At 47.8% G+C, this 22,736-nt stretch overlaps 1 protein-coding gene across 1 annotated transcript; it reads right to left on the bottom strand.

The window, feature by feature from the left end:
* Positions 1-20,924: 20,924 nt before the first annotated feature.
* Positions 20,925-22,298, bottom strand: PTF1A (pancreas associated transcription factor 1a; the record flags this gene model as incomplete). Its single annotated transcript, XM_082649562.1, has 2 exons — positions 20,925-21,127; positions 21,521-22,298. 2 exons carry the CDS (start codon positions 22,296-22,298, stop codon positions 20,925-20,927), a joined length of 981 nt encoding a protein of 326 aa, XP_082505688.1.
* Between the last annotated feature and the right edge of the window lie 438 nt (positions 22,299-22,736).

Here is a 22,736-nt window from a genome sequence, read left to right as displayed (position 1 = left end):
CCAGATTGGTACTCAGAGGTCTCCAAAGCATGTAGCACGCGGCAAAGACGGTTTCTGGTGTGTTATTATTCAGTCATTGGGCCATGAGTTGGATTCCAGCAGCCTCTCTGGCTCCTGTGGCCACTGATTTCATCCCAAACCTCAGCTGCCCATTGCCGCCCAGTCATTATAAACCATATAAGCCTTTTATGGTGGTAACAGAATATCGAGAGAGGTTTTAACTAGTGTTGAGTGAGTATTAATTTTTAAATTTAGGAATGGTTCTGTTAGAGAAATGACAAAATGTTACAAGATGTTGGGTATGGATTCATGGAAATTCATGGACATATCAAGTTGCACCCTTAAGTGAACTGGGAGTGACATCTTTGCATGTGAATATTCCTTTCAATGGGAGGAACCCCGAGTTTGGAATTTGAGGGAATAAATGGAGATCAGAAAAGCGGATATTTATGTCAGTGTAGAGAAGTGTCACTGGGCTTCAGTCCTCAGCCTTTCCTGTTCCCGGCTGGTTCACATTCTTTAATGCATGTTCCTTATCTTGAATGAGATGATCACATGGAAAAAAAGTAGGTCATAGGAAGAAGTATGTTGTATACTATTACATGCTACACAAATGGAAGCTAGAGTGACAACTATAAAATAATCTTATTATTTGTGTTTACATATCAGTAAGAATGAATTGAGGAAGGGCTTGTTGACTAATTTAGAAACTATTTTTTTGTTTTTTATGAAATATTTCAAATATTCAGAAAACACAGAATTACATGTTGAGTACCCATTGCGTATGTGTATGTTTTAGTATATGTGCATGTTAAAAAGTATCATTACTTCAATAATTTGTTTAGTGAGGACCTATTGATGATAAATTCTGTTTGTCTTAATTTTATCTCCCTCTTGAGGGTAGTTTAGCAAGATAACGATATTCTGGGTTGGCAGTTATTTTTTCCTCCACATTTTGTTATTATACCATTGCCTTTGAGCCTCTGCTCAGGCTTCTTGAAGATTGTTGTCGATTTGTCAACCATTTGTGGTCATTTGAGTTTTCTTTATGTAGCTTTTAAGGTTTAGTCTTTATTCTTGATGGTCTTTAGTTTTACTGTAATGTACTCATTCTATAAAATGTATTTAATCTTGATCAATATTCAGAGTACAGTTTGGATCATTCATATCTTTCTTTACTTCTAGAAATTTCTCAGCCATTGTCTTTTCAAATGTTGCTTGTGTAACATCCTACACATTATTTTCTTCTGAAGCACCTCACAGTCTCTTCTCATGCCTCTAATCTACATTTTCTATTTTTTGTGTCTATTTCTCTGTTGTGCATATGGATGGATTTCTTGATTTCTTGATCACCTTTTCCAGTTTTCCAATCCTCTCTTCATCTATGCCCAATTTATCCCATGTTTTAGTTTTATTTTAGTGACTTTTTTTATTTCCCAAGACTTTAAATTGATTCATTTTCAGAACCGTCAGTTCTTATTTTATCCTGGCCTGTTTTGCATCATAATTTATTTGTTTAGTGGACACTATCAATTATTTCTGTGAGCATACTAAACACACATTTTAAAATCTTTGTCAAACTATTTCACCAACTTAAATTTATCTGGAGTGAATTCGTATCCTGATAGCTTATCTTTCTGTTGTCTTTCCTAGCATTCCTTTCCTTTATTTATTTTGGAATTTTGGTTTACAGGGTCAAGTTTCTCTGTCTCATTCATATTCATTCCATCTCTCTCCCCTTCCCCTCCCCTCCCCCCCTCCCCCTCCCGCCACCTGAATGCAGTATTTCCTGAGTACGGTTTGGTAACTGCACCCACTTCCGCCACTCTCACTCCCAGTCTACAGCCAGTTCTTATAAGTTTGGGGGTGCCTGTCCTGCTGTGACAATAGGGTCTTGAAGCCTTTAAGCCATCAGGTCGCTTGGCTCAGTTCCTGTGAGTGAAGTAAGTTTTGCCTTTGAGCCTCCCTAAGCCCAGAGCTTTCTAAAAAGCCATAGTAGCCCCAGGTTAGAAACTTTTTTTTTTCTCCCAATTTCCTTTCATTCATGCTTCTGTCTTTGAGGAGTGGTTTGTTCTTTCACCCAACACGGAGCACATTCAGCCTCTGTCACCAAAAAGGAGCTTTATTCCTGGCTGTCATTGCGAATTTCTGCAGCTGGAATTACACAGGTCTGTGGTTTCAGCCTGTGTATGAGTGCTAGGGCTGCCGTAACCAAGTACAGCAGCTGGTTGGCTAAACCACAGAAATTTGTGGTTTCACAGCTCTGGAGGCTGGAAGTTTGAAATCAAGATGCCAGCAGGGTTGGTTCCTTCTGAGGTCTGTGAGGGGGAAACCTGTCCATGCTGCTCTCAGAGCTTCAGGAACCTCACGTGTTTCTTTGCTTGTAGATGGTGGTCTCCTCATGTCTTCACACAGTCTTCCCTCCGTGTGTGTGTATCTGTGTCCAGATTTCACCTTTTTATGAGGATGAAGACATGCTGGATTAGGGTCCACCCTAATGACCTCATCTTAACTCAATCATCCGCAAAGACCCGATTTCCAAATAAGGTCACATTCACAGGTCCTGGCAGTTAGGACTCCAACGTCTTTCGGGGGAGACACAATTCAGTCCATAACAGCCTTGTTCATTGTTTTACATTTCTTTACCTGAGAAATGTTTATCTATTTTATCGCAGTATGTCTTTGGTTTTTGGTTTTATTTTTAAATTTATTTTATTAATTTATTTATTTTTGGCGTGTTGGGTCTTCGTTGCTATGCACAGGCTTTCTCTAGTTGCAGGGAGCAGGGTCTACTCTTTGTTGTGGTGTGCGGGCTTCTCATTGCTGTGGCTTCTCTTGTTGTGGAGCACGGGCTCTAGGCACGTGGGCTTCAGTAGTTGTGGCACGTGGGCTCTAGAGCACAGGCTCAGTAGTTGTGGCTCACAGGCTTAGTTGCTCCGCGGCATGTGGGATCTTCCCAGACCAGGGCTCGAACCCATGTTCCTTGCGTTGGCAGGCAGATTCTCAACCACTGCGCCTCTAGGGAAGACCCCCAGTATATCTTTGGATTATTTTCTTTTTAAATTGTTATTTATCATGTCCATACAGTATAATAAATCATGAACTTGCTATATTGTACTTCCTTCTCCCCCCACCAAAAAATTCCTATATGTTCAAACCAGTTTTCTTCACGTTTCTAGACCAAAGACCCTTCATTTGATTTCAGGCCTACCTTATGTATACAGTCTGTTCTAAGAACACTTCCCCTTTGTAAACAATGGCCCCACTTCTTATTATCCTATACATCAAAAGCACGTATTAAATATCTACCATTTCTTGAAAGAACATTTTAAAAGTCTCTGTTGCACCTTAGTAAAAGTCCTTTCCCCCGGTGTTCTGTCTGTGAAATAGGCAATAAGTTACCTTTTCTGGAAAAGGATGTGTTATGGGTTGAATTATATCCCCCCTCTCCCAAAAGATATGTTGACATCCTAACCCCGGTTCCTGTGAATGTAACCTTATTTATAAAATAGGGTCTTTGCAGATTTAATCAAGTTAAGATGAGGTGATTGGGGTGGGCCCTAATCCAATATGACTGGTGTCCTTATAAGAAGAGGGAAATTGGGGGCTTCCCTGGTGGCTCAGTGGTTGAGAGTCCACCTGCCGATGCAGGGGACACGGGTTCGTGCCCCGGTCCGGGAAGATCCCACGTGCCGCGGAGCGGCTGGGCCCGTGAGCCATGGCCGCTGAGCCTGCGCGTCCGGAGCCTGTGCTCTGCAACGGGAGAGGCCACAACAGTGAGAGGCCCGTGTACCGCAAAAAAAAAAAGAAGAGCGAAATTGGGACACACACACACAGGGAGAATGCCACGTGATGAAAGAGGTAGAGATTGGAGAGGTGCGGCTGTAAACCAAGGAACCCCAAGGATCTACAGCCACTACCAGCAGCTAGGAAGAGGCAAGGAAGGATTGCACCCAGAGTTTGAGCACGAGCAAGGTCCTGTCGACACCTGGATTTCAGACTTCCAACCTCCAGATCCGTGAGAGAATAAATGCGTGTTGTTCTAAGCTATATGGTTTATATTACTTTGTTACAGCAGCTCTAGGAAGCTAAAAGCAGGATGCCGATTTGATCATTTCCATGACATCCACATTCAATAGATAGACAGCCACCGTCCCAAATGAGTTCAGGGGCCTTGTGTTTCCAGTTGGCATTACATCATCGTAGGGTAAGGAGTTCTGCCATTGACTTCTCAAGTAACGGAGACATCTCCCTTGGATTGATTAGAAAGCTGCTTCCTCCAACTTCAAGGTATGTTGTCGTTTTAAGGAATCAAATGTGGTAAGGCTTGTGTATAAATGTGCCTGCCACTTCCCAGGCATTCAGTAAGTGATCAATAAATGTTTAATAAAATTGAGTCTGACGTTTGCATCACATCATAATTGTATGAACTTGGGTAACAGCCTAACATCCCTATTTGTCCTCTGGCTAAAGAGTCCCACTGCATCCCAGCGCTCTCCTCCTGTAATGCTGTCGACACCTTCTTTTCTTACTCATCCCCTCCCTTCCTCTTCAAGCAGGCGCCCTCTGGTCCTCCTTACCTTTAATGTCAGCCCTCCAGAGAGAAATCGGAACCTGCTCTCTCTCCTTCTCTAGCCCCAGATTACTCCACTTGCCTTCTGCTCTGCATCTCCCTGACACTGCTCCTCCCTAGGGCACCCTCCCTAGGGAATCCTTCAAATGTGAAATAGTTTTCAGTTCCTCAGTGTATCCCCTGGCACTGGACCACACCCCTTGCATTCTGTTACTAATGAGTGTCCCTTAACTCTTGAAATGCTCTTTTTTTTTTTTTTTTTTTTTTTTTTTTGCGGTACACGGGCCTCTCACTGTTGTGACCTCTCCCGCTGCGGAGCACAGGCTCCGGACGCGCAGGCTCAGCGGCCATGGCTCACGGGCCCAGCCGCTCCGCGGCATGTGGGATCTTCCTGGACTAGGGGCACGAACCCGCGTCCCTTGCATCGGCAGGCGGACTCTCAACCACTGCGCCACCAGGGAAGCCCCTGGATTTCATTCTTTGATTCACTTTTACACACTTTGTTATTCCTCTGTATCCTTCAATAGATGTCTGTGGCTTTCAGGATAAAACCAAATTCTTCAGTTTAGCATATAAGAGCATGCATAAGCCCTGGCTCTCCCCTACATGAGCTCTCTAATCTAGTCATGACAAATGACTTGCTCTTCCCCACTCTTCCGTGCTATTCCATGCTTCTCTGCCTTTATACACGCTTGCACCTAGGTGGTAGGTCTTGTGCCTGCTCTTGCTGGGGTCGCTCATATTCTACAGTTAGCTGGCTGTCGCTGGCCTCCGGCTGGCCGTCTGCTGGGCTGACAGGTGCAACCACATCTTATATTTCTCATCATTGATCACGCAAACCCAGTCTTGCTTTCATGGTGGTGTCAGGGTTCTCAAGAACAGCAAAAAAGAGCAAGCACCAGTGCACAAGGACTGTTGAAGTTTGCTGACACCACATTTGCTTCTGTCCCATTAGTCAGAGAGAGTCTCATGACCAAGACCGGTCAACGTGGAGGCAACTGGAAAGGCTGTGGTTACCGAGGGGCCCACACTTCTTAACCTCCTAGGTTTCACCTTCTTTTTGTGAATTCATTCATTTATTTATTCATTCATTCCACAGACTTTATGAGCACCTACTAGATTTTACTTTTTTAAATTGAAGTACAGTTAATTTACAACGTTGTGCTAGTTTCTGGCATACAGCAAAGTGATTCAGTTATACATATGTATATTCTTTTCCATTATGGTTTATTACAGGATATTGAATATAGTCTCCTGTGCTTTATAGTAGGACCTAGCTGTTTATCTACTTTATATATAGTAGTTTGTATCTGCTCATCCCAAACTCCTGATTTATCCCTTCCCCACCCCCATCCCCCTCTGGTAACCATAAATTTGTTTTCTGTGTCTGTGAGTCTGTTTCTGTTTTGTAAATAAGTTCACTTGTATCATATTTTGGATTCCACATACAAGTGATATCATATGGTATTTGTCTTTCTCTGTCTGACTTACTTCACTTAGTGTGATCATCTCTAGGTCCATCCATGTTGCTGCAAATGGCAGTGTTTCATTCTTTTTTATGGCTGAGTAGTATTCCACTGTGTATATATACCACAGCTTCTTTATCCATTCATCTGTCAATGGGCAGCTAAGTTGCTTCCACGTCTTGGCTATTGGAAATAGTGCTGCTATGAACACTGGGGTGCATGTATCTTTTCGAAGTAGCGTTTTGTCTGGATATATGCCCAGGAGTGGGATTGTTGCATCATATGGTAACTGTGAGCACCTACTATAAACAAAGACTTAGGCAAGGCACTGAGGATGCAGAGAGTCTTCTCAGTGCTTGAAATTTCTGTTCTAAGACTGACACTCAAAGATTAGCACATTCAATAAAAGTAATACCAGTATTTACAGAGGTCCCACGAGGCAAGGTGAACCTGAAAATGCCTCTCTGCATTTGTCACCATTTCCGCAGAAACTGCTACCTCATGAAAATCAGGATTAGCCATTAGCAGCCCCTTCCCTCATAAAGATCATAAAAAGCCAAAATACAGAAACGATGTTTAAAATATTTTCAGTGTGTAAATTTTTTAAAATTGTAACTGAAAAATGACTATATTTCTTTGGTAGCCTATAAATTCAAGCCATGGGGTTGTGTGAACACAGCATTTCCTTAAATATCAAATGTGGGCTAGAGGAGCAGTTAACATTTTAATCCTCCTTGCTTGTTTATAGGAACAAATTTGCTTGCAACTTCAGATTCACACTTGTGCAAATAAATTACAAAGACCAAAAGTGCAAATGAAAAATCCCTTTTCAAAGAACTATGAAGCTTCCATATTAGGTATAATGATTTTTCTCTAGGATTAGGACAGATTGCATGAGGAGCCCAGGCTTTCATGAAGAGGGGGGTGGGGAATTGACTTGGGCCTTCATTTTCTCACAAAAGGCACAATGCAAAGTGCATCTGTGAACATTGCATAATTTGTTATGTTCTACAAAGAGGTGGGTTTTTGTTATACACATACCAGAGCTATTTGGTACTGTTTCACCAATGATCTCTATTCAGGTCCAGAAAAGAAATTGGCCTCAGAAGAGTGAAAGGAGAGTAAATTTTTCTTTAAAAATTAGATACAGATTATCGCTTCAAAATGCAGGAGGGGATTTTACAAGTGACGGTGCACTGATTAGCTTTCCAATGGACACCCAGTCCTTTATGAATCGCATACTAGCTGTGGTCAACTGTGACCAATGTGGTTTATTACTCTCCCGAAGAGCTGAACTGAGATTACCCATCTAATTTAATTGAGAAATGTTGGGTGAACTTGAACTGTTTCATGGACATGAATGACCAGAGAATTTATTTGATAAGACATTAAGGGCTGAATATGGTAGCTATCTCTTTGATGGTTTGATACAGTCATTTCTTTAGTTCATTAGCAAATCTCTCGTAGATTTTTGTTGTTGTTGTTGTTCTTTTGGGGATTACATGAGCAGCCAAAATGAAAAAGGGAGAAAAACGTTTCTGTACCTCATTAGAAAAAAATTTTTAAACTTACCTTTATCGGTAAGTATTCATGACACTTTTTAATGTAGTCTGAAAAGTGACATCAGCTTTTAAGTAAAGGAGGAAAAAAGATGTCAGGAAGTTAACTTGTTATTCACCAGCATTCTTTGCATTTTCTTGTAAACTGGGCAGTGTGAGCTTTTATTGCTGGCATCTCAATGAAACGTTTAAGGTAACTTTACCATTAGCAGAGCACACAAGGTAGCATCAGATGAAAAGGTGCTTTCTCTTCTTATGTCTGCTAACATTAACATAAATTCTGCTGTATTCCCAATGACAAGCGCTAAGGTGTAATGTGGATGTTTGCATCTTTTTTTAAACTGTATTTAAATGTGATATCTTTTAAACTACTCACAGAAACTCAGAGATGGAAACTCTTAAGAATAAATTACAAAATCACACCTCATGTTCCTAGTGACTCTTTAAATGGAATTTTTCATTGAAACTTTGTCATTAAAATAGAAAGGCCTTTGGTTGTGCCCATACAAGCATAATAAATTGTATATGTTTGTGATACTGAATGACTCTTGCCCATATGCTGCACTGCAAAGCTACATGAATAAGGCATTTACCAAATCAGGCCCACCACATTAAACAGAAAAACAATCTTTATTCATGGTAACTTATCAGTTTCAATTAATCAACCTTAACAATGGAAATTCTGATGTGTTCAAGCAACTTGAAAGCAATAGGTCATCTTGAGGGCAGCCATGTTGTGTCTTTGTGCCTAAGGTTTCAAACAAAGAGACATCTCCAATAAATATACATGCATATACATACATACATGTGCATATATATATATGTACCAATGGATGGCCATATCTATGCCGGGTCACGCCAACCAAAATGCATGTTAAGTATTTAAGACTTTTATCATAGCAAATGTAATTATTTTCCTCCAAGTATTACTTTTTGAGCTCTGCAAGTGTAAACAAAAGGAAAGAAATTTCCATTGGATGACCATCCTTTCAGTTTCTGTGCTGCTATGTGAATAGCATTGTGCAAACCATTCCAATGGTTTTGAAAAGGGGTAACCATTGGTTTGATTTGGTTACACGGTTTAGTAAAGAGCTCCCTCCCACTGCCTTAGGGTCTGTGAAAGGTCTGTGACCTGTTTAGAACTGCCAAGTGAAATGTCATGTCGCCCCTCCCAAATGGGAGTATCTGCATTCATTTGATCAGTATAAAAAATGATTGGGGATGGCGAGATCAGTGCTTTTGAATTGCAATTTATAGCAGTTTACAAAAATGCACATTGTTGGAAAAGAAAACATGGAAGTGTTTCTTTCCAAATTGCATTACCTGTGAAATGTCATTAGTCTTTTAAGGATAGTTACATCCTTTTTTTAAATTATTATTTAGGAGACATACTTCAGCTAAAGAAAATCAGAATTTTATTATATGATAATTTTTAAAACTTGTATTTTGGTTCTAGTGGCAGAATTTAAGGAACACAGTGTGTCCGCCTTCTAAGGATTAAACATAATTTGTTATCATTTCCACTTATTCATTCTCTAAGATGGTCTTTGCTAATCCGTTGCATTAGCGGAGGAGTCCCAATTATCTTTCCCAGATTCTAGAGGAGTCCTTTGCTGGTAAATGCCTTGTCTGCTGATTTCTAATAGGGAATCTGAAACCACAGGTATATTTAATTCTACTAGGTCTCCATTATGCTTTCAATGGTTTACTGCTGAAACTTCTTTGTTGGATGAATACTTTCTAAAGTGTGTTACCCTTTGATTCATCTACATGTATGCACAGTTTCCTAAAAGGAATGTTATTTCTTTTCATTAAATTCGTACAAGAGTACATGAACTTTATCCCAAAAGTTAAGGTAGGCTGTTCCAGTTCATAAGTTCATGCAGCCACCTGGGTCTCTGGGATCCGGAAGTGCTGAAAGTTCCATCTTCTTCAACTTAGGCAGTGGGTAGAATCGGACATTATTTTGAAGATTCTTCTTTTAGTAAGAAAAGTTACCTTGGGAAAGGGGCCTTAGAACTTCCCTGGCTGATACTGGACGAGAGAAGGAGGGACCCTGCTTCAGAGAATACTTGACCCAGATACACTCCCTAGCACTCCACTTTGAACCTCCCAACCATTGAAAGCTGAGCTTGTCGCGTTTTTATCTTTGTTCATGTTAAGCCTTGGAATGACAGCCTGGCTCTGTGTCCCCCTCTTCCACTGCCCCGGCTGTGAGTGTCCACATTGACACCTACCGGTGACCGCAGGCTGCAAGTCTTTGTTGCCTTCTCCACGCTCCTGGCTTTCACTGGGGTTAGCTCAGGGCCTTTGTTCCCCTTCAAAGCTGGAACATCATATCCCATGTTGTGGCTTTGCTGTCTCAGACCCCCAACGCTTTCCTCACAATTTACACACCAGGTAAATGTCCCTCCCTACCGAGCAGAGAGCCCAGACTGGGGGGGAGAGGGACGGGGAGCAGGGAGGGCAAACCTCCCCACCCCCCTAACATCAGAACCCCGCCAAGTTGATTGTCTTTCCTCCTCATTCACAATTTGCTATTTCATAAGGAGGAAAGATTGAAAACGCAAATGGAAATGTAAACCTTAGTCAGATCCTAGGACCCAAACACAAGACAACCCCTGCCTTGTTTTATTCTCTTACGACGGCTCGTAACTCCTGAGTCAGAACCGGCCTTGGTCACAGGCACCTCAGACCATATCTCCAGTCTGGGGCAGCAGGAAAACTACCTCAGGGGAAAACTTGATGGGCACATGCTATTTTGAAGGCCAAGGAGGATCTGGCCGCCTGACTGACCTGCCCTCACCCCCTCGTCGAGGTTACTGAAGAGGCCCCCCAGCTGGAGCCAGGCCTGGGAGACTCCACTGAAAGTGAGGGAAAGAGCTATGGGTGGAGAGTGGTTCATGTACAGAAGTAAAACAAATTTCACATCTCTTGGTCTCTCCCTATGTTTAGTGAGGCTGTCAGAAGCCCTGGAAGAAGAGTCTTTAGAGAAGCCGTCGGTGCCCCAGAACACCCCAGTCAACGATACGGTTGCCCCTGAGTAGGCACCGGACACTGGGCTGCGCAGAGCGGGACCCCAGGAAGAGGGCCCTCCCCATCCTGGCGTAAGGACTGCCTCCCTGACAAGGGACACCATCTCCAAGGCGTTTCTAACATAACTGTTCCGTCTCTCCACATGTCGCGCACGCTCTGGAGCACCGCGCTTGAAGAGAAGGCCAAGTGCGCGCTCTGTGCGCACCTTTCCAAGCTCGGAAGGAAACCCCGCTCGCTGGCGCTTGGTGAGCGGGGCGCACAGACCCTGAGCCGCCGCCAAAACCATCCAGGCGCTTCCTGGGCTCAGCGGGGTGCCCCAGCGCCTTAGGTGGGAAGGAACGGACTTCAATTAAAATTAAAAAGTTTGAGGAACTAATCCAGTGTCATTCCCTCTCTAATCCACTCCGTCTCTCTGTAACAGGAAGTCGAACTGATTTGCTGCCAACTGATCCCATAAAGGAGAACCAGGAAACCTCAAAGAGGATTTTAAATTTCCTCAAAGGAGGTCCGCTCCGACATAGGCACGGGACTCCCAGAGTATCTTAAACGCTGTAAACAATTCTTCAGTAAGTGTGGAAACTCTTTGGACTAGTGCTTCCAGGTAAGGATCAAGATGAAGATTTACATATCTATTCTTTCCGGAATGTCAGGTACCATTTCCCGAAAGACCGGTTTGCTTTCTTCTCGGCGCAGTGGTCAATTCGGTCCTTTCTGTTCCCTTGACTACAAGTCAGGCCCAGTCTGCAGCCCAGTTTCAAGATAGTAGGCTCTGGATTGCAGATTTCTAAAGCTGTTTATTAAATCTCAGGAAGTATATTCGTGGTAGCCGCCACATAAAGCCGATATACCCTGGTGCAGATGAAAGCTACAGAGGCGATTTATTTGTGCGTAAAAGGCACTGGATTTAATTGGAGAGAGACGTGTTCAACTCGAGGACATGGGGTGGCATAGCGCGGTGGAGCATTATTCGAGCTTCATCTACTATGCACTGTATGCCACCGTCCCCAGAGGAGTGTTGCCCTAGAAACTTGTTTTAAATCTGCGGCTATATATCAACACCTTTTTTTAGCAGTCCTTGGCTGAATTACAGTTACACAGTTTGGCGCTTCTTTCAAATTTCCTCCCATCAGTTTGGCTAAAGAAAGGAATTTTTCTCCTTTAGAAATGAATTGGCTTAATTAGTAAGTAGATTAATGGCAATTGCTGGTGAGTTGGTTTCCAGCAGAGTTTCACCAGAGAGGGTTAATCGGAGTCAGGTCTGGAATCTTTCCCAGAACTGGCTGCCAGCCACTTCCACCAACCAATCAACCCTACAAGAAACGGAGGAAATGAAATAGAACTTATATTCTCCGTGCTATCATCCTGGACAGTGAAATCCCTTGGAGACAGCCTCCTGGCTGGGTGTAGAATAGACTGTTTCATTTCAGAATTTTCACAGAAACCTTGAAAAGTTTCACCTTCAAGATTCATCTGGGTACCAAAGCGGAATTTCACATGGCACAATGAGTGTCTCCACAGAACGCTGAGGGCACATTGGAAATGCCTGAGGCTTTTAAGTCAATTTCAGGTTTTACAGATGTTGCACAAACCTCCTAAGTCCCACCCTAGATCTCATCTACCAGAAGTCTTTACAAAGTTTAGCTGTATGTTTTGCAGCCTTTTCACTTATTTTTTCCATAGTGATAAAAAATGCATTCATAGTTTAACTTGCAGCTGCATTACTCTTGCAAAAAAAAAAAAATCCCTGCTGAGAAATGCATATAATAGGAAAAACAAATCGGCTGGACAGCAGTGTAATTAATGCCAGAAAGGGCTGAGGCCGGTTTCATAGTTTGTCTTTTGAGGATATCACGACGAGACCTGGTGAAAAATGACGCATGCTTTAGCATTTCAGAAAGCTGGCAACGGGCAGCGCTTTTCCTTTTTTCTTTGACTTTCTGCCTCAGAACAAAGAGGTCGGCAGAACTAGCTAGGTTGTAATGAGTTCTATGTCCCTAGCACATTAAGTGCATCATGGAAACATATTGTATCGAAATAGTTTGGAGGAGAATACCGGGGATGAAAGAGAATGGGTGCTTTGATCAGCTCCCTGGGGTCCTGAGCGCGCACAGACTGACTTGCAAGGCGTTATTCAGCTGGAGCTAGACACACTTACAACACCATTCAAAGAAATTTGCATATCTGTAATTTATCACATTGGTCCAGAACATTTTCGCAAGGTAAATAAAAGTTGGCTGAATAAAAAAATCAATCATCGCAGATAGTGTGGAAACTGTGAAGCCTATCTCCATTAAAAACATAAATAAATATGTCCATAAAGCATGACGACTTAGAGGCTGACTTTATTATAAAATGTCCTTAGAGCAACAGGTTATGCGCTGACAGAGACAAGAGTGGCCACAATTTCTTTGCACTTCTACTTTAGGAGAGTGCATTTCTAGCTTCCCACTAGAATAAAGGCAGAAAGTTGAAGAGATGTGTGTGGCTATAACCAGCACCGTGACATGCAGAGAAACGTTAGTACACACTTTGAGGAGATGTGGAAGATGGCTCAGTCTCCTCGGTGTCTGCAAATGCTAAGGTTAAATCTCATTTCTTCTCCTGTTGATTTCATTGCCAAGCCCTGGTTGCTGAATTTAGAAGCTCAAGAGGATGAAATGACCTGACATCCGGTCAATAGGAAAACTTGCTTTGGAATGCCCCATGAGAACAAGTGAAAATTTAACAGGCAGGCATTGTTCTGAGTTTTTAAACAACCCAGTTAAACAGCAAACAGGAATCTTCAACTTGACCTTGAAAAAGACTGTGTGCCTGCAGATAATCTATCAAACAACTCTGGATGACAATGATATATTTCAAAGTATTGTCAGATGAAAAGATTGATAAATTTGCTGCTGCAGAGGGAGAACTTTGGAAACAGGCAACAGGCGGTTTAGCGCACTCCCTCTGCCACCCCCTCCTCTGTCCTCGCCTCCCCGTACCCCCCCTCCACCCCCGGCCTTGGGGCCAACTCAGTGGAAGAGGGCCAGTAAATCCGCACTGTAATGTTTCTTAAGGGGCACAGAAAAGCTGTGAACAGTACTTCTCATATTAAACGCGATATTTCTTCGCTTTCGTGGGGAACAAAAGTCATAGCAAGACGTCTTTATGTCTAGTTCAGTCAAAGGCACATCTCCGTTCCCCCCGCAGAAAGGTCAGTATCGTTGTGTTTGGTCCACCGAGGGGGTGTTTTCACGCTGAAAACTGAGCCAGCTGTCCCTGTCATACCCTCGCCATTGGGGAGCACGCACTAGCCATGGTTATTAGGCACATTCTACACCTGCAAAAATACCGATTTCCAAGACTTTTCAAGGACACCCCGCCCCCCCCTCAGTTCTCATGCCCCCTCCTCTTTCGTCTACTAAACGTTGACAACACAATTCAAGCGCTGGATGAAAGCACTGCACGCAAGAGGAAGGCTGGGGAGGGACGGCTCAGCCAGCCTCTCATGGTGTCTATTGAGCAGGCATCAAAGAAATGAGGCATCAAGGATGTTTTCAAAAGTACAGAAAAACTTCCCAGTAGTTGCTTAGAGGAGTCTCTCATTTGTTATTCCCACACATCCTAACGGTTGAACGCCAATATTTAGATTTTTGCACCAGTGTTAGGTGTACGTGGGTGGGTGTGCAGCCCGCAGTCCTTCACTGAGAAGTGGTTATTCTACAACTTTTACTTGTAGTTAGCATGTCGCTGACCAAGGTCAGGAGATAATTTTTTTTTTTTCAGAATTGCCCCAATTCAAGTCCACGTCTCTTTTGAAAATCCGAATGCCAACACACTGTTGCTATCCATTTCAAAACACTTGCCCAACTGGATTTCACAATAAAACTCCTTCTAGAAACATCCACTAGCTAGCCTTCTCACCGGAATCCCATTCCAAAGGCTTGTACTCTAAAGGTAGGTGATTACCTAGCTGTTTGGGGGACGGACCTGTGGCCCAAACAAGAAAGGAGCTAAAGGCGATCCCGTGCAATCGCTGGAAATAAATCGTAAAACTAGAAATAATTGAGGAAACTTCACCTGAAGGGTGAGAATGTCCCAGGTGCCAGTTCCTCTAAGACGAGTGCAAAAGAAACTAGTTTTCTCTAGGAGCACTTGGGGGTGGGGTGAAGGACTAATGATTCCTATCTGGCTGCGGTGGGGGGGGGGGGCGGAACGAGGAGTGGAAAGGGAGGATTTAAGGAGCCCGTGGTGTGTCCCTAATCCAGATCTTTGTCTAGTCCTTCCACCCAAACTGCAGAGAGATACAGAAGTCCACAGAGTGGCCAAGTGCAGGAGTGCCCAGGATGCCTTGGTTTCCCGGGACAAAGGCAGGCGTGAAGCACACTGCGTGCCACAAGAGGCAGGGAAGGGGTGCCTCTCACTAGCCGGGAACCCTAAATTCTTCCCTGGGGCCTCGGGGCCTCCACACAGCCCGCCACCATCAAGCAAAGCGCCGGCGCCTCTCCAAAGCGATGTCAGCGCCACAGCTTGTTTGGAACTGGTGCCGACCCCCCAGGGAAAGCGTTGGCGTGAAGCTGCGGGGATCTCCCAAGGGCCAAGACCACCCCCCGGCGGAGCAAGGGTAGATGCCCAGGGTTCAGAAAGCAGGAGCGGGTTAGAAACCTGCGCCCTCGCCACTGCCGCCGCTGGCGCTGACGCCTCTGCCCAGAGGCAAAACCAGCTCGTCGCAGCCTGCGCCCCGGGCCACGGAGCCCTCTGCAGGCGGCTGCCCGAGGGATCCCCGCCCGGCCAGGGGGCGTTGTTACCCCCTGTCTCCCCAAAGGAAGCTTTGGGTCCCATCTCCTGCCCTCCTTCAGGCCGTTCAGCCCCCTCTCTGCTCGCCGCTTCCTGAAGCCCCTCTTGGAGACTTCCATGCGCAAAGATAGCAGGACTGCGGAGAGCCCGGCGCCGGGCAGCCACTTCCAGCCTCGAGGGAAGACAGACAGCCCCCGAACCCCGACTGCCCCGGGAGCAGGGGTTAGGCGAGCCTCTGGGGATGCTGGTCCGACTCCACCCCGGCTCTCCCGAACCCTGGGAACGCCGAGCAGCGGGCGGGGCGCATGCGCGCCTCCAGCCAGGGTCCCTCCCCAGCCCGCCGAGTTTGGGGAAAGTTTGGCGAGGTTTGCCTTGGCAGCGGCGTAACTCCCAAAGGCCGAGCTGCCCTGGGGATGCGGCCAGGAGGCCCCCGGAGTCCCGGCAGCCGTCTCGGCGTGGGTCCGAGGGCTGAAAGGCGGCAGAAGGTGGGGAAAAGGAGGCCTTTTGTGTGTGGCACAGGACAGTCACTTGCGCACAAACGCTGCAGCGCGCTCCGCCGCCGCTTCAGCCTCCTCGGCTGCACCTCCGCCTCCGAGGCGCTTCCTTACAGCCGAGCCCTTCCCCCGCCTCCCCCCGGCCCCGGCCTTTGTTCGGCTTGAAAGTAATGCTGTGAATTAAAAGAAATGACAATATTTTCTATCTGCTTGAAAGTCCAAGAGAAGAGCCCTTGAGCTTGGCAAAAATCAGGCAAATCATTCATCATGCCACCCCGCACCTGTGGTCTTGGCATTGAAAACCCTCCAGACCTATTCCTATTAAACTTAATTATTCCCCCAAAGCACACAATGGTTGAAATGGAGCAGGTTGGAGTCTGTTTATTGGTGGTAAATGTTTTTCTGAAGATCTTCTGAATCTCATTGTTAGCTCGTTGTTTGAGGCTGCCCTCTTTCTTTCAGACTAGAGTAGCCTTGGACTTTTCAATTTTCAATCGTAACATCTGCTTAATCGTACGGATCAAAATATGGAGACACAAAACATATGTAATGGTTGATTTGTTAAATCCTGGTAATGAGTTATTAACAAGGGAAAACAATAGGCTAGGATGGTGAGAGCCTTATGGTAACAGAGTCACTTTATGTAACGCCTGACGTTTCCCTTCTTGATAAATGGAACTAAGGCCTGAGCGCCAGGTGATAGCAAGAAAATCAATGTCTTTAGGGGCCAGCACGGAGACTTTTTTCTATGTGAAAAATTAGGAGACATAAAATTTAATTGGCTGATCAGGAGGGGGGGAAGCAGTGGTCTTGGGTTTAATTGCCAGTAGGCTTAGCAAGGGAGACAAAACAAGATTTGGGCCTGTTTGTTTGCTGCACCCCAGCTTCAAGTCCAAGTGTATCATTGAAAATGTGTTTTATTATAACACATGTCATGCTTTACAGTTCCCATATTGTGTAAAGACAATAGTTAATGGTACATTAAAGACAGGCAAACCATGCCAACACGTCTTGGAGACATTGTAAGGGCCTCTCTCTTTGCTTGTTTTAGGCAGCTGCAGCCCAGGACCCAGAAGCACAAAAAGAACAAGTTTGAAATACCAGGTGCACCCTAGAGCACCACGACAGGGATTGATATGTTATAGCCCAGGACATGAACCTAGCAATAAAGATATCATTGCGATTGTCTGCGGCTTCCACGGCCTGTAAAGCCGAGAGGCCTGAGCAGCCCGCATTCTGGCAGTCCCCTCTCACTCCCTGGGTTTCCCCATCTCCCTGGGCCAAATCCCAACACCTGTTGGCCAGACCCCACATCCCATCGTGGGAATCGCTTCCTACCAGTGGTTCCAGATCTCAAAAACGCAATTGGTTGTGGAATTATTTAGGGCCATTCCCACAGGCTGCAGAAGGCTTTGGAAGGCAGTGGGAGGGGAGGGCGAGGGAGAGAGGGAGGGCGAGGGCTCTTCCCAGAGAGGTTCTCCGGGGAGTGCTCTACTGGTGTTTGTTCAGCCCCGCAGCTGGTACTCGGTGCCACCGCAAAGGCCCATTAATGGAAATGGGATGAGTTTATGGATTTAAGAGGCTTCACACCCTCTCCACAGAGGGGCGTTAATCCTGATCCTGGCAGATGAGCAGTCCTGGGAATCACCCGCAGCCGATTTCACAGGAGTTCCAACAAGGCTCTTTATGCGCTCTGCGCCCAGCCTGGGGTGGGAAGCTCATTCTCTTTCCCATCCACTTTTTTCTACCTTACAGGACCAATAGGCTCCAGAATTCAACTTTTTATGAGGGCTTTTCATTACTCCTTAGTGTGCCCTCCCTGGGAAGGAAGAGGCTCCACAAGGGGGCTCCATCCCAGAGGCCACCCAGCTCAGGGTGTGGAAGTAGGTCCCTCTTCTTGACTCCCTCTCCTCCCCTCTCAGGAGACAGCGCACCCCACCTCACCTCATACGTGAGAATCCCCTGATGAAAAACAAAGCAAAGAGGTTTGGTGCCTTGGTCCCCAGTCTCTGAAAATAGACAGCTGCCCTTTTGTGACATGTAATATCTTTTAAGGCAACAATGAGAGGACACTGACCCCAACGCCCACCAGAAATGTAGGCGAGAGAGAGGAATGAGGAGAAGGGGCTTTTACTGTCTAGAGCTATAGGCACTCTGACACCAAGGCAGAATAGAATGGTCGAGCAACCTGGGATGGAGCCCAGGAGGATGGGCTGGAAGTGAGGATGTGTACTTGGTGGGAGGGGGGTAAGGTATGGGGAGAAGGGAGCCCCCCACACCCAAACTCTCTTCCTTGGCTTTACCAAACCCTCTCCTGTACCCCATCCCCCCCATGACCGCTTGCATGGAGTCTGGACCACTGGGCAATGATTTAGCCAGTTTGCCAGTAGAGATCAGAAAATGCATCCCGTTCTGGGTTTGCAGCTTCTTTCCTACGCTAAATGGACAAGGGCAGCCAGGGAGGGCTTTAAACGCTTTCTCCTGGTGGTCCCAGGCTAGGTTTCAGGGCAGGGGCTGATGAGTGTTCAGAAGAGCAGGGCTGAGCCAAGGGTCTCCATACCCATCCAGAAGGTTGGCTTACTGGATTGTTTTCATAAGCATTTTTGCTGAAGTTGGAAGAAGAGTGTCGACTTAGAAGGACCGCTGAATACCTGTCACTCAAACTGCCCCCACGCTGATCCTTCCAGTGCCAGGCTGTATTTACTGGCTAGAGATGCCCCGGGCCAGAGGCTCTCGAGCCTGGCTCTGCCACAGGGAGAGCCGCTCCTGCACCGAGCAGAGCGCAGCTCCGGCCTCTCCGCTGCCAAAGGAGACTCTGAAATGATACGTTTGTTCTGCTTTTACTGCCGCATTTTTTTTTTTAAGAATTGCTACACTAGAATGAATGGATTATGAGTAAATAAAAAGAAGCTGTCAGTCTCTTTGAAGGTTGTGTTTAAAGGGACTTGCCAAGTCAGGACAGAAGAGTGACAAGATAGAGACCCTGGTGTTTTCCATGCTCAGCCCGGCTCTTCCGCTTCATCTGCACCGCACTAAAGGATGTCGCTGAAGCACTGAATCACAAAAAAGTGGCACGCAAAATAAAAGGTGCCACATCACAATGATGGTAGTGTTTTAACGGCGGATTGCCACATTCTCTAATCCAACTGAAACGCAGGTCTACACAGCCGAAGAAAACGGTACAATACTTACATAACTTATAATTAAGTTGAAGTCTGCCTACCATTTGACTTTCTAATGAGTGTAATGAGATTACATGCCTGATAGAAGCACTTGTGCAAAAGCAACTTTCGTGTTTAGTGAGGCCCTAATACAGGACAAAATCGAATTATTTTCTCTAGTCCCCAAATTCTGCCTCCAGTGTGAAATCTCCATCTTTTAGGGGGAGGGACGGGAGAGGCTGGAAAGGGTGAGAGAGTCCGTGGCCAAGGGCCTCCTGGGAGCTTCGCGACGCAGAATCTCCGCGCGTCTGGCCAGGCCGCGCTGCGGGTCGGGCTCGCGGCCTCGCTTTAATTGGTTTTGGATGACGTCCATGGCACCCGCGGCGCGCGGGAACCCCTCGGTGGGTCTGAAACTAGGTTAAAGCAATTAGCATGCTGCCGACATATTGTCCTTCGGCAGGGCCGTGGGTACCGGGGCGATCGTACCTTGGCTGACAAGGCCGCTGCCTGGAGGGGAGCGACACCCCGCCTCCGCAGGGCCTGCGGGGCACGGGGTCTGCGGATCAGCCAGTAGGTGCGCGCCGGGCGCGCGAGGCCCCTCTCGGTGCCTTTCCCTCCGCGTCCGCGCCGTCCGAGCGCGCGCGGGACCCCACACACAAAGCCGCGCGCCCCGATTCCCGCCGCCGGCTGAGGGCGCCCCGAGGGCCAGGGCGGCCCCGGGTAGCGGCGGCGGAGACTAGCCCGAGTCCCAGCTTCCTGGGCTCTCCCGGCCGCGCCCTTACGCCTCTCCCCTTCGCTAGGGGGCGACCCTGAGCCCTCCACCCGAAGCTCGCCTTCTCCCCACGCTGCTTGCCTTAAAAGGACTAGATTCTGGAGACAAAACCAAGTGAATTTCAGAAATAACCCAGTTGCAGAAGTGGCAGAGAGGGCGCCCTCCTTCTCGCCTTACCTAAAAGACCCTGGGTTTTGTTGGAAAGCATCCGACAGGGTCTCCGGCCTCAGCATGGTCGTCTTCCCCATCTGAGTTCCATGTATCTGACGCTGTAACTGCAGAAGGGATGGGTCACAGGGCGGCTCAACAGCAACCCTTTCTCCCCAGCCCATGGAAGCAGAAAGGCCCCTTCCCTTGGCTAGACCAGAAGCTAGCCCCCTGTTGCCACCGGACACACTTTCTACACTATGATTAGGCAGGGTGCCGGTGACCTTGGGTAAGACAAACATCGTCTCCCAGCCTTAGCTTTCCCGTCTGAAAAATGAGAACAATAAATAGTCTATGACCTCCTTGCCTCATAGGGTGTTTGGATGGTAGGCTAAAAATACAGGCGAAATATTTACGTATTTAGCGCTGGCGATTCAGATGAAGAGCTTCTGAGAGAACTGAGGCCTAACCCTCTAACCCAATTCCTTTCAGCAAAACTAAAAGCTACGTTTGAGTCTCTGGTTCAGGTTTTTTTTTTTTTTTAAACTAAGTTAATTACACTCCATCATGTATTAAACAAATAACTTTTACAAAAAGGTGTAAATAGCATTTATTAACATTGCTTAGAAATAAACCATATCTGGCAATAAATTAGCATGAAGTTTTCTGGCCAGAGTTCTTCCAACAATGCAGAGTTCTGCCAAAGGTGCTGGGTGGAATCACAAACTATTGCATATTTTTAGAAAATCAGGATAAATTATATAAATTATATATTTTAAAAGAGATCATCTATTTCATTAACTCGACAGGATAATAAATAGATAAATAACAAACAGTTGATTGCCATTAGAAAAATGTGATTCTTAAATTACATTTACGTTATATACATGTACAATGTGCACAGAGACACAATCAGATCCTCTGGCGGGTCTGGGACTTCTCAGGACACAAACTCAAAGGGCGGTTCGTTTTCTATGTTGTTGAAGGAAGATTTGCTGTTGAGTTTTCTGGGATCCTCTGGGGTCCACACTTTGGCTGTTCGGATAATATTTTGTTCTTTGAGTTGTTTTTCATCAGTCCAAGAGAGAGAGTGTCCTGCGAGGGGAGGGAGGCCATAATCCGGGTCGCTGGGGGAGGGGGACCCTGAGGGGGTGAGAAGAGAAAACAGACTGTGAATGTCCAACTCTGTTCCCAACGGTGCCCTCCGGTCCGTTAGGATCCCCTCTTGGGCGCCTGGACAGACAGGCGTCTTAGGTTCCATTAGAACGACCCTCTTCCTCCACCCCTCAAGCCCCCAGCGCCTCCACCCCGCAATGCCAGAAGCTGCAATTCTGTCGGGGACGCGCACCCCCCGAGCCATGGTCAAAGTGGCGGAAAAAAACCTCAGAAACGCCAGCTCGCGCTCAAGGTGGCCGGTGCCCACAACCCGTCCGTCCGTCTGTCGGTCAGTCGGCTGGTCGGTCTGTTCACCCAGCCCCTCCGGGACCTTCCCGTGCCCGTCCCCGTCTCCCCCAGCTGGAAGGCGGACGCACTTACGGGTGCCCCGATGGCAGATGATGACCTTCTGGACCTGGCTGCCCGGGCTGTCCCCGCCCAGGCGCCCGCCGCCGCCCGGTCCCCCGCCCCCGCCCACGCCACCGCCGCGCAAGGGCAGGTCGGCCTGCACGAGTTCGCTGAGAAAGTTGATGTAGCCGATGGCCAGGCGCAGCGTGTCCACCTTGGAGAGGCGCTTCTCGTAGGGCAGCGTGGGGATGTGCGAGCGCAGCCCCTCAAAGGCGTCGTTTATGGACTGCATGCGCCGCCGCTCGCGCACGTTAGCCGCCTGCCGCAGCTGCTGCAACTCGGCCTCGGAGCGCACGCGCCGCCGCCGCCGCGCAGCCGCCGCCGCGCCGCTCAGGCCGCGCAGCCGCGCCCCGGGGGACAGCACGGCCGGCCCGGCGCACGGGTAGGCGAGGCACGAGGGCGGCGAGCCGGGCGAGTAGGGGAAGCCGCCGGGAGGCGCCCCCACCTCGCAGCAGTAGCCGCCACCACCGTCCTCCGGCTCGCCGGGGCCCCCCGAGGGCGGCGGGGCGAGCGCGTGCGGAGCCACCGTGGGCGCGGGCTGCAGCAGTAGGCACGCCCCGTCGCGGTAGCAGTACTCATGCAGCTGGTGGCTGAGGAACTCCGCCTCGGCCTGCTCGTCGGCCAGCAGCTCATCGCCGTCCTCCAGAGGGTCCCGAGAGGACTGGTCGGTGAAGAAGTCCTCCTCCTCAAAGTAAGGGGACGGGAAGGCGTCCAGGCCCCCGGGGAAGTGCTCTAGCAGCACCGCGTCCATGCTCTGCGCCGCCGAGCGCCCGGGGGACTGCTGGCCTGGGGTGAGGGTGGTCTCTGGAAGTTTGCTGCGGCAGTTCGGCCTTGTCTGGCAGCCCCGCCCTCACGGCCCGGCGCGGGAGGCGGCGAAGACTGCCCGCCCGCTTCCAGCCCCCGGCCTCCCTGGGGAGCCCGCGGCCGCTGCACTCTGGCCGACGCCCGCGCTGCGCTGGGGAGGGCTGTGCCGGCTGGCTGGAGCTGAGGGCTGGCACGCGAGGATTCTTATAACTACATCCACAGGCGCGTGCCAGGGACCCGCGGCGCCAGCCAATCACCGAGTGCGGGGTGCCGGCGGGGAGGGGGCCGGGGAGGCTTTCCGCCCGGTGGGAGCTCCCGGGGCGGAGGGGAGGCGGGGCCCGCGCGGCCCGGGGCTCCTCCCGCCTCTCCCCGCCGGCTCCTCGGC

The sequence above is a fragment of the Grampus griseus genome, assembly GCF_964374135.1.
Source record: "Grampus griseus genome assembly, chromosome: 2".
Lineage (NCBI taxonomy): Eukaryota > Metazoa > Chordata > Mammalia > Artiodactyla > Delphinidae > Grampus > Grampus griseus.
This window is presented reverse-complemented; position numbering and strand designations above follow the sequence as displayed.